This window comes from Diorhabda carinulata, chromosome 7, assembly GCF_026250575.1.
Source record: "Diorhabda carinulata isolate Delta chromosome 7, icDioCari1.1, whole genome shotgun sequence".
In the NCBI taxonomy this organism is placed as follows: domain Eukaryota; kingdom Metazoa; phylum Arthropoda; class Insecta; order Coleoptera; family Chrysomelidae; genus Diorhabda; species Diorhabda carinulata.
The window spans coordinates 13,987,606-14,004,098 of record NC_079466.1 but is presented as its reverse complement, the minus strand read 5'-3'; the positions used below and the strand labels follow the sequence as shown (position 1 = coordinate 14,004,098).

Below are 16,493 nucleotides of genomic sequence, written 5' to 3'. Positions count from 1 at the left end.
TGTATACAATATAATTTTTAAAAATTCTATAAATAAGAAAGATTCTTTAGTATACCCTAATAAATGTTTTTCAACTGTTAAGATATATTTATAGATATTTATGTTAATATAAAACAATCATGTACCCTTATAATCATGAATCTTATCAGACGCCTCCGATGAGACACATGATCAATAAAATTTGAATGTTTTAATGTTGTTTAATTCCATACATCCCATCACAATAAAAAATGATTTTATATACCGTGAAACGGAACTACTTCACAATTAGCCTTAGACCTACACAAAGCTTTTGACATTGTAGAACAACAGTTTGATAAATCCGAAACACAAATAAAATTCTAGTTACCAACAAGGGAAAAGGGAAATTTGGGAAAAGGAACTACAGAAGAGAAATCTGAAGGTTAGTACTGGAAATTTGAAAATAGTATACAAGGATGGACCCAGTCCAACAAAGAAAACACAAAAATTTCGAAAAAAAATTAATCTCCTTTTAGTTCTATACACTTTTCCCAGCGATATAATAAGAATCGTCAAGCTCCTCAAAATAGCCATTAACTTCCAACATCGCCTCTTCATTATTGGAACATCTTTGACCTCCGAGCTATTTTTTCAAGTCTGGGAACCCAAAATAATCCGAGGGGGCTACATCTGGTAAATAGGATGCATGAGGTAGCAATTCAAACTTTAATTCAATTATTTTGGCCATCGCAATGACGGATGTGTGAGCTGGTGCATTTTCTTGATGAAACAACACAAAATGCTTGATTTCTAAGCTCAAACGTTGCAATAAGTTCGCATAACAGTTTTTCCTTTCGCGTGTAGATGGAACGGTCTTTACCACCATTGGAGTCGGTTCTCCATTTTCAGTTTTGTTTAGGGTGTGAAGTGATGAACCCACGTTTCATACATTTATTTCTGTGGAACATTTCCAAACACTCGATGATTTTCAGTTGATGATCATCCAGTATCGCTTCGTGGATTTTCTGCAACATTTCTGGAACCGTTACCTCATTCGGTAGACCACTGCGATGATGGTTTTCGCAGGTGGTACGGCCTCGTTTAAACTCTGCTACCAATATTTTACTGTTGATTACGAACGAGTAAAATCTAGTTCAGCTTTTATATTGGTTACTGTGCTAAACAAATTCTAAAGAACGTGGTGTCTACAAACTTGAAACATATACTGAATAAATTGCATACTTTTTGATACAGTGATAATTTTAAAGCAACTAGAGCCGACATCTCTTGATCAGGCATCTCATTTAATTGAACAATTAAAATTTGTCTATGGTTATAATATAGTAACTTTGTTTTGAAAGTTTTAAAATTGTGAAAAACTCTTTGGAAAATAAACTACTATTATTTAGTCATTATCCAAAGAACTAGAGCCGTTCCTTTCAAAGTGATTGGCGGTGGTATTTTACAAGCAACTACCGCTATCTCTAGGTTAGGCCTGGTACTTTTGGTGAGATCTGGGGTTTTTCCCCTTAATTTTTTACGAATTTAGTGTCATTATAGTACAAAAATAAACTAGTTTTATTAAAAATGCTTGCAGTAAATTATCTTTTTTATAAAATATGATATATACAGGACGAACATATTAAATATAACGTAAAATTCGTTTTTTTATTATTGAATTCTTGAGGTAAATCACCAAATGTTACGAACTAATCTAAACTAAATTATAAGGGAGCTTGGCGTGAATTATATTTTTTGATTACTTAATATTTTCTTGAGCGTATCTTATACTAATTATATATTTGATAGTTTCATTCATGACAGATCTGTTTAAAAGAAAAAAAACACATTAATAATGTGTTTACACACAATTGATTAAGAATTATACTCATTACAGCATCCGATGATGACAGGAATGAATGTATATCATAAATTATAGTAGATTATTAATAAATATGTGACAATTTTGTCCATCCTTATATCCTTGAGAAGGTTTCCTTTTAATTTGTTATTCATTCAGTTTTTAATAACGTTTATTAGGTTATAAATGAAAACTAAAATCACAAGACTATACAAAGAATCTTAACCAAAATAATTTAAATCTATAGCTCTTTTCACTAAAACAGTAAAAATTATATCATCGTTTTTATTCAAAATTTGAACGTTTATTTAAGAAAAACATGTACAATAGTATTATTCAAAGTATTGCCCATCTAAAGCTATGATGAAACAACAAGATTATACAACGCGCGTCCTAAAAAATCTTTGCCATGTGCTTGCCTGCAGTTGGAACGGTTTTTGTCTTCTTTAGAGCCGGTGTTCCCTTTTGAGTCCATCGTTTTGATTCTTTCTTTATTTCGGGTGTGGAATGATGGAACCACGCTTCACCCATGGTTATTAAACGACTTTATTTCTGTGAAACAATGCCAGACACTCCATGGAAATATCTTCACGACGCTGGTTTTGTTCCACGACGAGCAAACGCGCCATCCATCTTGCAAATAGCTTTTTCATGTCCAAATTTTTAGTTAATAAGCTTTTTGAAACGTCTACTACGTCTGCTATCTCGTGCACTTTCATTCAACCATCATCCAGTACCAATTCGTGATGTGCTTCAACATTTCTGGAGTAGTTCACCGCGATGCTGAAAACGTTCACTATTGATGGCTACAAAACAAATACTAAACAACGTGGAGTCAGGTCAGATACTTCTGAGAACATCCTCGTAAATCTCAATTAATTGTAGACAGTTAAAGTTTGTCTATAGTTATAATATAGTTACTTTATTGTGAAAGTTTTAAAAGCGTGGATAATAAACAACTATTTGTTGAATTAGAGGGCCATTCCTTAAAAATTTCCAAAGTGATTGTCCTCTAACTCCATTCCTTCATGAAGACCTGATTCCAGTTCTTAATAACTCAATAAGGAGGTTTGTTGCAGGTCAAATTCTTCAAAACACTCTTATTTATAAGCTAGATGCTATCGGTTTATTCTGCAACTTCAATAAAGTGCAAGATATCGATTCAGGATACACCTTTGGCTTTGAAAAAATGCATTAGAATCAAAGATAAGGAGATGTTGATCTTTCGCAAGGATTGTAGAAACTGAAATTCACCTTAGTATTTAAATTAACTGAAGCAATAAGTTTCCTCAATCCTAATAAGATTGATAACGATCCAAACCATCCGTCTAACTGACACCTGAAGCATTTTACATATAGTTGATCACAAACAGAAGCAACGCCACTACATTGGAAGAAACAGTCAGTGTTTTCAGACGAATTTAACTAAATAAGATGGAAAACGATTCCAGATGTAATAGAGTAGATGATTTTTGGATGGAAATTATCGAAAATGGTAGTTGTAGTAAAAAAGATATTGCAACTTTCTGTAATTTTTTACGGTAATGGGTGAGGACTTGTATGCCAAATAAACTGGAAATAAAAAAAATCTTGAAGAGTCTCAAAAACAGCATTAGTGATAGGATTATTTGATAGTCTACAATGTTGATATCTACAAAATCATACTGTGGGAAGATTGGGTCGTGTCCAATCGACGAAGTAATAGAAGGTATCATTCTGAACCTTCAACCATCAAGCTTTGATTGGGGGACGCAGAAAACTTATAAAAAGAAATGGCAAATTATCTAAAACCTAACGGTGGTTTCTCCGGGGGAGTACAGATCAATAGAGATGGTCTATAACTTAATTCGTGCGGTTTGATAAGAGATGGCGTAACTTGTATGATATTACATCGTTCCAATATTCCGAACCTGCGCTGGAAAGCTACTGTTATTGTACGTCTTTTCAGTATTTGTCATTCATTTGAAGCGTTAACAACAATAATTTTTTTTCACTCAAATATATCGAACTTTATTCCTGAAAAAGTGTTTTTGCGAAGAGTTCTTCTTCATTACTTTAATATGAAGAAAAATGCTGTCGGAATTCATCGTATTTTGGTGGAAGTTTATGGTGAATATGCTCTAGCTGAGCGAACGTGCCAAAAGTGGTTTTCACGATTTAAAAGTGGTGATTTTGGCTTGGAGGACGACGAACGCTCTGGGTAGCCAAAAAAGTTTTAAAATGAAGAACTAGAAGCATTACTCGATGAAGATTGTTGCCAAACACAAGAAAAGCTTGCAGAATCTTTGGGTGTCACTCAAGCAGCCATTTCCAAACGTTTAAAAGCAGCTGGATATATTCAAAAGCAAGGAAATTGGGTTCCACATGAACTCAAGCCGAGAGACGTCGAAAGTTGGTTTTGCATGTCCGAAATGCTGCTGGAACGCAACAGAAGGAAGTCATTTTTGCATCGGATTGTTACTGGTGAAAAATGAATCTATTACGACAACCCCAAGCGCAAAAAATCTTATGTAAAATGGCCAACCAGCCAATTCAACGGCAAAGCCGAGTGCGACCAGACACGATGCAATAATTTTCCATAATGACAACGCTCGGCCCCACGTTGCTATTTCAGTTAAGAACTAATTGGAAAACAGTGGATGGAAAGTTTTACCTCACCCGCCTTATAGCCCAGACCTTGCCCTTTCTGACTACCATTTGTTCCGGTAGATGCAAAACGCCCTCACAGGAATACGGTTCACATCAGAGCAAGATCTCAAAAATTGGCTTGATTCATTCTTGGCTGCCAAGCCGGCGCAGTTCTATTGGGATGGGATCCACAAATTGCCAGAAAGATGGGAAAAGGTCATAGCTTTAGATGGGCAATACTTTGAATAATACTATTGTACATGTTTTTCTTAAATAAACGTTCAAATTTTGAATAAAAACGATGATATAATTTTTACTGTTTTAGTGAAAAGAGCTATAGATTTAAATTATTTTGGTTAAGATTCTTTGTATAGTCTTGTGATTTTAGTTTTCATTTATAACCTAATAAACGTTATTAAAAACTGAATGAATAACAAATTAAAAGGAAACCTTCTCAAGGATATAAGGATGGACAAAATTGTCACATATTTATTAATAATCTACTATAATTTATGATATACATTCATTCCTGTCATCATCGGATGCTGTAATGAGTATAATTCTTAATCAATTGTGTGTAAACACATTATTAATGTGTTTTTTTTCTTTTAAACAGATCTGTCATGAATGAAACTATCAAATATATAATTAGTATAAGATACGCTCAAGAAAATATTAAGTAATCAAAAAATATAATTCACGCCAAGCTCCCTTATAATTTAGTTTAGATTAGTTCGTAACATTTGGTGATTTACCTCAAGAATTCAATAATAAAAAAACGAATTTTACGTTATATTTAATATGTTCGTCCTGTATATATCATATTTTATAAAAAAGATAATTTACTGCAAGCATTTTTAATAAAACTAGTTTATTTTTGTACTATAATGACACTAAATTCGTAAAAAATTAAGGGGAAAAACCCCAGATCTCACCAAAAGTACCAGGCCTAACCTAGAGATAGCGGTAGTTGCTTGTAAAATACCACCGCCAATCACTTTGAAAAAGAACGGCTCTAGTTCTTTGGATAATGACTAAATAATAGTAGTTTATTTTCCAAAGAGTTTTTCACAATTTTGAAACTTTCAAAACAAAGTTACTATATTATAACCATAGACAAATTTTAATTGTTCAATTAAATGAGATGCCTGATCAAGAGATGTCGGCTCTAGTTGCTTTAAAATTATCACTGTATCAAAAAGTATGCAATTTATTCAGTATATGTTTCAAGTTTGTAGACACCACGTTCTTTAGAATTTGTTTAGCACAGTAACCAATATAAAAGCTGAACTAGATTTTACTCGTTCGTAATCAACAGTAAAATATTGGTAGCAGAGTTTAAACGAGGCCGTACCACCTGCGAAAACCATCATCGCAGTGGTCTACCGAATGAGGTAACGGTTCCAGAAATGTTGCAGAAAATCCACGAAGCCATACTGGATGATCATTAACTGAAAATCATCGAGTATTTGGAAATGATCCACAGAAATAAATGGATGAAACGTGGGTTCATCTCTTCACACCCCAAACAAAACTGAAAAGGGAGAACCGGCTCCAATGGTGGTAAAGACCGTTCCATCTGCACGTGAAAGGAAAAACTTATTGCTACGTTTGAGCTAAGAAATCAAGCAAAAACGGCCGCATTTGGTGTTGTTTCATCAAGACAATGTTCCAGCTCACACATCCGTTATTTCAATGGCCAAAATTAATGATTTAAAGGTTGAATTGCTACCTATTTGCCAGATGTAGCCCTTACGGATTATTTTGTGTTCCCAGACTTGAAAAAATAGCTCGGAATTCAAAGATTTTCCAACAATGAAGAGGTGAAAAATATAAAGCAGATTACATTGAAAAATAAACATATTTTTCCACAATTTTTGTGTTTTATTTATTAGGCCAGGTACTTCTACGACCATCCTCGTGAATGATGCGTTTTATAACCTCACATATGAAACTATGAAGCTTAATCATTAATAAGATATCAAAATATTTTGATGCTATGTTTGTAACAACATAAAAATTTGTATTAATATAAAAAAAACCAAGTACATAACCATTAAGACGTGAAATTAATATATAGAGAAAATTCTACATCCTGTTACTAAACATCGTTCATTTTAAAATTATAGTGGACGAAATCACGAATCATAGCGGGGGGTATGATCATTCAGCTTTTCAAATATAAACACTCATTAATTAATAGTTAATTTATTTCTTTATTGTCCATCAAAATGTTAAAGGTATTACTAGTTTTAGGAACATTAGTATCTAGCATATTGGTAAGTTTTTTTTAATAATTCAAAAAATTTAAATAGACTTAACATGTGAATAATGGAGTGTTTTTCTCATAAAAAGTTTCTTTTTATATATAATGTAAACTTCTCGCTTGGATGGCCAGAACAGATTAAAAAAAAATCTTTTTCAAAATGATTTTTATTTTTATTGTGTTTACATCTATCTGACGCAAGTCTCGATTGGTGTTACCAACCTAACCTCTCAAAATTCCCTTTCTAGAGCGCGAAATTCGAATTAAAATATAAAAATGCTTACAATAAAAAAGATTTTTCTACGTATACGTTATTTTGAGATTAGTTTCGTTGATTTCTTATATTCCTGACTATATTTTTGAACATATTTTTCATTTTACAATCAGCGAATCTATAAGTTTTGTTTTTATTATTAAAACAATAAAAACTTTACAATATATTACACAATTCAACTTATAAATCATTAATATTACACATGATTTCGTATTCAATTAACCTCCTATATGGACCGATATCAACAATATTTATTTTCTCTCTCGTCCGAGACACTTTATGTATACTACGCATGCTTGAGAATGCGCAAAACCGAGTTGGAACCACAGAGGATAGAGAAATCGTTGCCATTTTGTTTTCCTTAGTCGAAACAGCTTCCACTGTTCGTATAGAATTGTTACATATATGACTAACCTATACATAAAAGTTATATTCGTCTTTTTTATGAAATAAGAGGATTACTACAAATATTCTAAAACGTAATAGTTTTTCATTTAATATCGCTGTCAAATGTGACACTTTAAGTCACTCGTTGACATTAGGAAACGTCATATTTTTCATAACTATCATATATCAGTTTTGACAAGCTGTAACATCCATTTTCTGACTGAATATTCTCTTTAACTTTTTGTTAATTATTGTAAATTATTTTCTATTGAACTCCCAACATAGCCTTCGGGTATACTGTTGGATTTCCATCTTCAGTATTGATTTATATTCAAAATATCCGTCAGGAAAGATCCTTCCGAGTGTCTAATACAATGTGCTGTAGCATTCGGTAGATCCAGGTACTTAGCAGGTAATTTTCCAACTATTTATGCTGTCGTGCTTTACAGCAGGAGGTCTAATACTTTTTGAGGTGTGTTTTGCTTCCTGGAATTGTAATTATGAAAAAGGTGCTTTCATCAAATACGTCTTCTTCTCGTAGTAACGTCGTTCAGCCTTCCTGTAGATTTATTTAATTATAAATTATCATTATATCGTAAATTGAGAGTGTACTTTTGCAAATACTTCCTCAGCTTCTTTTATAAATCTTTCTACATTCTCCTTCTTCGAAATCTCCGGTTTTTTACATGATGATCTGGTGACCGTCTCTTCAGTCAAACTAAAAGCAAAATGTACTTGATTTCGACATTTTAGCACACGGCGAACTCAGATCTCGACATTGAATACTAGTGCACAAAATCGACGCGTTCAATGTGTCTAAATTTTCAAAATAAACAATCGATTTGGGTATAGTTTTTGAACCGTGCATAGCCGGAGATCGCGCAGAAAATACCATTTAAACGCTTTCGGTAACCGTTCCAAGAGCGTGTCAGATTAGCAGGTTAGAACAAACCTATAGTACGAGATGTCTCAGAAGAAGCTATCCAGAGAGGTAGGCGAGGGTGGTATGTCAATGGGTAGTCTGGTAATTGATCCGCCAGGCGCCGAAGCCTCAGGATGCTGATCAGAACATTGAATCGGTAAACTAGGTGATTGAGCGTTTACCAACATCTTGTTTTCGGATGGAGATCATCACATGAACATCAGAAACCCCTAGATTCATTCAAAGTGACCACTTGGCCTGCAAATTAAGCGCGAGGAAAGGGGACAGTTACGGTGAATTCAGAGCGTTATGCGTTGATGGTTATAATCAAAGAGCATGCTTCCAGCAGGACAACTTCACAAACGCCATCTCGATTAGAACCTATGGACTTTTTCTTGTAGGGTTATGTCAAAACTGAAATTTATGCTGACGAATCAAGTTCCATGGTACAATTAAATGATAATATCCGTTACGAAATGACAGCTATAGTAATTCTATTAGTTAGGAATTGAAAAAAAAATAATTATGTATTGAAAGTCGTACTTTTCAGGCTTTGACTGAGGAACAAATAGCATTAATGAACTCTTTGCATGCAGAATGTGTTTCTCAAAGTAAAGTAGCTGAAGGTATGTATAAAAATAATATTCGGTAAATATAAACAACATTGATTCGAATATTTTATTTGATTTAAGGGTATTAAGAAAATTTTATAAATAAAAGTAAATTCTATTTCCTTTTCTTCTCCTAAGAATTACCTTGTTACAGTTAATACTAATCCACAAATCACCTGTCTCGCAATCGTTCAAATGATGCCCTTAATTTTCGTACTTGTTCATTTATGGCATTTTACTGAGAAACCTAACCTAACAAAAGATATTAGGTTCGTTCCAATAACGAATCATGGACTAATCCGAGACTAATTTATGGTTTTGAGTTCCGATTCTATAAATTCATGAACTATTCCTTATTTCCAAATTCTTTCGGAACGAATTCCTGTTTTGAGTTATTATTTGTCTATTTTCAAGCCCACGCACCACAAATCATAGACATAAACGAGATAATTACGTAAACTGTCAAACGTATCGAGTCGTTTGCCTTTCAAATTAAGAATCGATTCCGAATCACTTATCAATCGATTTACGATAGTGACTGATTACTAACTTATTCAGCATGTTGATTTACCACGAACGATGAGCAGCTGAATCCAATTTTCATTCATTTAACAAAAACTGGAGAACTTTCATAACTATTTTGTAATAAATAATTCATTGGATTGATATGACTTCAGAAAGTATCTAATTGTGCACGAAAATTTTGAAAATTCGCATGCGATCGGTCGTTAAACTGATTCGGAATTAGTTCGATGGTATTTATTTCTGTAAAATTTGTCTATTATAAATCAAATAAATAACTTTATTGCTCTAACCTTTGTTAATAATACAAAAGCTTTAGTTTTTCGCTATATGGACTATTCCAGAATGACGTCATTGACATTTCGGCTATCTTTGCTGGGTGGCACACAAACTGAGATTATCTCACGAAATTTACAAGTGAATTTGAAGATAAACCATATTTAAATGTCCGGTCCAGTGTAGATAACTATAAGTTAGGAATTATTTTAATAGAAAGGGTACGCTGTAGCTCGTGATGATTTTTAATTCGTTGGGATAAGGATGCACCAACTCGAGACGGGGATATTTCAGGTAAATGAAAAGGTAGCCTGGAATTTAGTACCTAATCGACTTTGTTAAGTTGGAAAATACAAAAATTAACACCTACTATTTCTAGATCCTTTAGGTTAGAAGTTACATAAACTAAATTCACACTTTTATTAATAATATAGATCTTTTAAAAATTGTCCGAGGAGAATATTTTTCATTGGTCAATGATTTAACTAATAATATAATTACATTTGGATCTGAAATAAATTAAAATTGTTAAAAAATATCAGCAATATTTTATTTTTTTTATTAAAATACACTGTAAATGTATATTTTTATTTTGGTTTTTCATTTTATAATTAAAATTCCGAATCTTCCGTCACGAGTGGTCTAATCTTCATGACAATCACGATCACGAGTTTGCGCATGCCCAATTAATATTACTAGCTTTTACCCGCGGCTTCGCTCGCATCGAATCCATCAAATAAGTATCAGAAATCATTATAACAGGAAAGAACGAACTCTGTAGCTATATTAGAACCTGAGATATGGATCTTTGAATGTAGAAAAATTGCCAAAAACCGACAAAAATCCATAACTCCACATTGAATGTCCGCGCCTAGCTCCTCTCCAACTCAACCGATTTAAGTGTTCAAAAACTCAAACGAAAGAAGGTGTTTCGGCGAGTGTTCTTAAACCAAAACGAAGTCTCTATATTGAATAGAACCTGAGATATTGATGATAGAACGTGTGTATGTGAAAAGCTCCCATAAGTAATGTACAGGGGGAAATCGCATTTGAGTATAACTTGAGAATGGTGAAAATTAGATGAAGTCCGATGGTTGATGGCTGATCTGTGCATCAATACCTTTCATTAAAAAAAAATTAAGCAAATCGGTTGGGTGGAACGCCTGAACGGACTCGGAATGGAAATCATCAATTTTTTTCATATATAAAATTAATATAATGGTTATAATTGAAGTGGAATTGAACTTTTATTAAATTTGACAGGTGATGACGATGTGTCAACTGAAAAAGCATTTAACTATGAAAATTATGTTGATTTTAAGTCAGTTTAGATAACGGGTAAAAATTTGACTTGTTTTATATGAAAAAAGACCTAAAATCAAGACGAAATATGTATAAAAAAAGGTCTAAGAAGTAAAAAGTTATTAAATATTTCAAATTGATTTTAAATATATTTAGAGAATTCATTCAATTCAACTTTGTGACTCCTCAAACTTGTCAGGCTTTTCGAATGAAATTTCATGATTTTTTATTTAGAAAACTTTTTATAAAGATTAAAAAATATTTTTTCCAAATTTCACAAACTGAACTACCAACACACGAGATGTGATAAACAAATTATTTTAATTTTAAAAACAAAGTAAAAAAGCATAAAATTTAAATCAATACAACAAACAGTCTCCTATTTAAAAACGGTTATCATGGTGGCGAGGCACTTCATATAATGACTTAAGTTCAAATAATATTCAATTCGATTTATTTTTTGGAAAAAAAAACAATGTTAAAAACACAGAAATCACAATTCAAACACAAAAAAAACGCACGTTAACAAACGGAGAATAAATATTTAGTTTGCCGCCCAGACAAAATGGCTGACTTGTCATGTAATAGAAACAGTGTTTGACATTATAAAATGATGAAAGCAACTTTAATATTAACACACTTACCTTCATTCTGTAGATGTGGTAAGCGCGGCAAAAAACGGCAACATCGGTGATGATAATAATTTGAAATGTTACATGAAATGTATCTTGGATGAACTTGGAGTGGTGAGTTAATCTATAGTTTTACCATTAATTCCAAATTTTATGTACAAAGCTCGTGGAACAGCTATCAAAACGTAGGTCACGCATCTCCGCTCAAATAGTGTCATAAGTCAAAAACTTAGAAAATCTCTTTTACTGTACTATTGGTGCTAGAAAACTCCAAATTCTCATCGTAAATAATGTCATGTAAATTGTTATTATTGTGGTTACTTTGTCAGTTTTCGAGTTGTGAAAAATAAAGTTAGAATTGATTTAAAATTGTTGTTTTGACTTATGACACTATTTAAACGAAGTTGCGATATATTTTGAGGTATTCGTATTTGTTTAAGATTGACGACGATGAAAAAATTGACGTCGATGGTGTTGTAGCTATGCTGCCAGAGGAAATGCAAGAATTTGCTCCGGCGGTATTGAAAAAGTGCGGGACACAAAGTGAGTAGCCCCATTGGTACATTGAGAAACTAGATTTGGTCGATTCAAACTTCTAATTTATTTCTTTCGTTTTTACTTTAGGTGGGGCTGATCTTTGTGATGCAATTTTCAATACGTTCAAATGTTATTATGAGACAGACAAAAGGGTGAGTTTTTTTTTGACAACTTAACTCAAACGTGATTTATATTAATGGTTTTATTTTTAAAGTCCGGTTTTATAGTTTATTCACGACTTTTTTCTATAAAGTTGTATTTTGACTATTCTGGGAACCAAAAATAATCCGAGAGGGTTAAATCTAGCGACTAAGCTGCATGAGATAGCGAGTCAAACTTCAATTAATCAATTTTGGCAATTGCAATTATGGATGTGTCAGCTGGTGCATTGTCTTGATGAAACAACACTTTCCTCTTAGCCAAATGCGCCCGTTTTTGCTAGATTTGTACCCTCAAACGTTGCAATAAGTTCGCATAATGATATTTGTACCTTTTTCAAGATAGGCAATCAAAATTATCCCAAAAAATCTACGACATGACCTTGTCTACAGATGGAATAGTCTTTGTCTTCTTTGGAGCCGGTTTTGATTCTTTTTTTGTTTCGAGTGTGAAGTGATGGACCCACGTTTCATCCATGGTTATATTACGACTTTATTTCTGTGAAACATTGCCAAGCAGTCGATGGAAACATCTTCACGTCGCTGTTTTTGTTCCATTGTGAATAAACGCGGCATCCATCTTACGCACAGCTTTCCCATGTCAAAATTTTCAGGTTAATATGCATTTACCACACTTTTTGAAATGTCTAATATGTCCGCTAGCTCGCGCACTTCCAATCGACGATCATCCAGTACCGCTTTGTGGTGTGCTGGAGTCGTCACCTCATTTAGTCGAACCCTGCGATACTGGTCCTATCAAATAAAAGTATCACATAACGATGTATACAAATTCACTGAAAACTTTCACTATTGATGGTTTTCAAATAAATAAACAACTAGACGTCTTCAATCTTGAAACGCACGCTGTATAGATTGTATACTTTATGATATAGTGGTTTTTTCATGCAACTACCGCCATCTCTAGGTCAGGTCAGATACTTCTGGGACCATAAATCTCATTTAATAGTAGACAGTTGAAATTTTTCAATGGTTATAATATAGGAACTTTGTTTAGAATTGGTATGATCCATTTAGAACATTGGAAATGCGTTATTTTCAAAATAGAGTCGTTTTTTACTTGAAAATTACATGAAATTGTGAAAAAAGTAGATAAAATCGTTTCTTTTAATAATCAATTGACTATTTAAAATATTTTTAATACGATTTGCGAAAAAAATGTATCTACAGAATGTGCCAATAGCTTTCTCTTTCATCGTAATGTGAAATAACCCTTTTAATTGGTTGAAAGTCTATGTTACTCATCAGATTTATCACCATGCGACTTCCAATCTTTCTAACAATAACCGTTACTAATAGTTTCTTTCAACTTTTAATCATTTTCCAAGCGCTTTTCACTAAGACGAGAAAAAGCGGATTTCCACGTTAAACGTAATGGCGGCGTAATGAGCTGACGTCACTAGAAAAGATACCCGATCGGCTCTTTTCGAATGACCCTTGTAATTTATTAGTTGTATATGTTGACAATTATGGAGTGATTGAATAATTCTGTATTTATATGGAATTTTTTTTAATTATAGGTATTTTTTTTGCCATAGAAACTTCAAGGTAATTTTACACCATAACCACAATTATTTAGCATCGTTATATTTGTATTTTATTCAAATTTAAGTGAAATTTTAGTACTGTATTGAATTTGCAAATAAATCACTGTTTTAAAACATTTATTTGAACATTTTTTTTTCACCAACTTTATGAAAAATATGGAATTTTTTTAATAGTTTGTCTCCTGAGCTATTTCTTCTTAACACCACTATATATTAATCTTTCTACCCTTAAGAATTATCTCATTAAATATTTTCAAATCGTTAAATACATAAGTAATTTTAGAAAATGATTATTGACCAAAATTGTTGAGATCATTCTATGTTTTTTATTTTTCTATGGTGAACTACGAAGTAGCTGTTGATTTAAAAGAGAAGAAGAAATACCTAACCAAGAAGTAACAAAGCGCGTTACGAATTGTCAAAATCAGCTGAAGCTCATTTTAAAACTGGTCGTTGTAGGGTAAACAAATGCTTATATGTTTCTGTTTAGTTTGTAAAATTATTTATTTTAGACCAAACGACTATGCAGTGTTGTGCTAAGTTTAGGTAAGCGGTAATTATAGACTGAAATTGGAAATTGAAACGAGTAGGATTCTAACTAAAACTTTTTTTATCTAATGACAAGAGGTTAACTCCATCTACATCTAGATAAGTTATTCAAAAAATAATGCAACGCTATCTATCAGTAAAAAGCGAAAGTACTTAGTTGCCAACTTTACTCAAATGACACAGAAACTTGAGGCACAAGTATTTGTTTACCATACGATGATCATTTTTAAATGGAAATCAGCTGATTTTGACACATTGATCTTATTACGATTTTTATGGAAAATTCGTTATAACTTTTTAAATACCCCGTAGAACACATTACAACCATATATTATTGTAATTGGAGAATCAAGCTGATTCCAAATGTACAATAAAACATAGGGTGTTTCATTAAAAAATATGAGAAAGTGTTAAAAAAGTAGGAAGGCAAAAAAAACACAATGTTTAGAGTTGAAGAATTATAATAAAAAAATAACATAAAACACGAAAGATTCACGTTTATACAATGTAAAAATACTATTTTAATATCAAAACTTCAGTTCGAGTTGTATAATTGTCTAGAACCACTAAAATTATTCAGATTCGAGTTGTTTCGCACATAGAAAATACGATAAAAACTTTTCCACACATATTTTCCTAAAAAAATAAAACACGATTCGATTAATTACTCTGCGAGGAACAATTTATATCTTTCGGTTTCGGCATGACGTCCTCGTAAGGTGGTACATTAGCTTTTTTGAAATCATCCCGGATTTTTTCGGCGGCTTGAAACACTCGGAGGAAATTCAAACCCGCCAACTTTTTCAGATCTTCCACCGACCACTTTCCCGTTCCTATTAATTCGGCGAATAGGGTCGGGTAAGCGGAAACGTCTTCGAGTCCCTGCGGCACGCTAAAATATATGAAAATGAAACAACATAAAAATATACGAGGGTTGCTACGCAAGTTTTCAAATATGGCAACTCGCTTCGACAATCCCGAGCCACTACATGATAAATTTCGTAAAGGTCGTCCAAAAGGTCTGTCAAGAAGAGTCAAGAGAAGAGTCGATTAGACCAACGTGGAACGGTCAATTCTGAACGGTACACCAGCATTTTTTTACCAGAAGTATTCGAGGAAATCACGGAAACAACAATCAGTTCAAACAAAAACAGTTTTGAGCAGTCAAAACATCGAATTGAAAGGTCATCCGCCGTACAGTTTTTGTTTGGCACCCGATGGTTTCTTCTTATAAGTTTTTCTACACTTGAAAAAGCGAGGGATGCGTTGAAATCACATGTTTTGGTGGCAAATCAACCGATATGGAAAATGCTTCGACAATCACTTCAAACGCAATTATAAATATTTGTTTTTATTTGTCTATCACAAAACTTAAGTAGCAACCTTTGTATATATAAAAAATTGTACTGGAAGATTGTTAATAGGTCGATTTCAAAATAGATACGTTTTTTTTTTCGTTACACCTTGTATACTTACTAATTAATGCCATCGTATCCGGCTCCAATTCCAACACAATCTACACCAGCTATATCTCGAATATGATTTATATGAGCTGTAATTAATTATTCGATTAGCGTAAAAATTTGAATATTTAGGTCAGTAAGAAAGTTTTTTTGAATATTTTTACCCGCAATAACAAAAAACTAAAATGATTTGACAAAGACGAAGACCACTGAACAAAAATATTAAGCGAGAAGCAAATTGATGACCTGAAGAAATCGAAGTCATGTAGAAAGATAAAAAAACCGACGAGGAAAGAGAAAAGATGGCGAAATTAGAGAAATAGATGAACTTAAAGAAGAAAATAGAATAAATACGTGCAGAAACGCAGATGAAGAAGCAGTATGAAAAAGATTGGCACAGCATTTCTAAGATCTACTTAATAGAGAAGAAAGTGAATCGATAGTCAGAGGCTATGAACAGGTTTTCGCAGATACAGCTACTTCCAGTGGAATACAACGATCCATCAGTCAAATAAAGAACATCAGAGCACTCGGAAATGATAATATACCATCTGAGTTGTTGAAATATGATACAAATGC

At 32.8% G+C, this 16,493-nt stretch overlaps 2 protein-coding genes across 2 annotated transcripts in view; one reads left to right on the top strand and one right to left on the bottom strand.

The window, feature by feature from the left end:
• The first annotated feature begins 6,655 nt into the window (after positions 1-6,655).
• On the top strand, positions 6,656-14,018 carry LOC130896837 (general odorant-binding protein 56d-like). The gene is made up of 6 exons (XM_057805170.1): positions 6,656-6,729; positions 8,850-8,925; positions 11,668-11,756; positions 12,083-12,185; positions 12,267-12,331; positions 13,876-14,018. Exons 1-6 carry the CDS (start codon positions 6,682-6,684, stop codon positions 13,891-13,893), a joined length of 399 nt encoding a protein of 132 aa, XP_057661153.1. The 5' UTR covers positions 6,656-6,681; the 3' UTR covers positions 13,894-14,018.
• Positions 14,019-14,894: 876 nt separating this feature from the next.
• The window catches only part of LOC130896821 (uncharacterized), a 193,308-nt gene continuing 191,709 nt past the window's right edge, over positions 14,895-16,493 (bottom strand). The window contains exons 12-13 of the mRNA XM_057805150.1: positions 15,928-16,003; positions 14,895-15,343 (exon numbers count right to left, since the gene is read on the bottom strand). Coding sequence (XP_057661133.1) covers positions 15,112-15,343; positions 15,928-16,003 — 308 coding nt within the window. The 3' untranslated portion in view covers positions 14,895-15,111. The remainder of the gene's footprint in view (positions 15,344-15,927; positions 16,004-16,493) is intronic.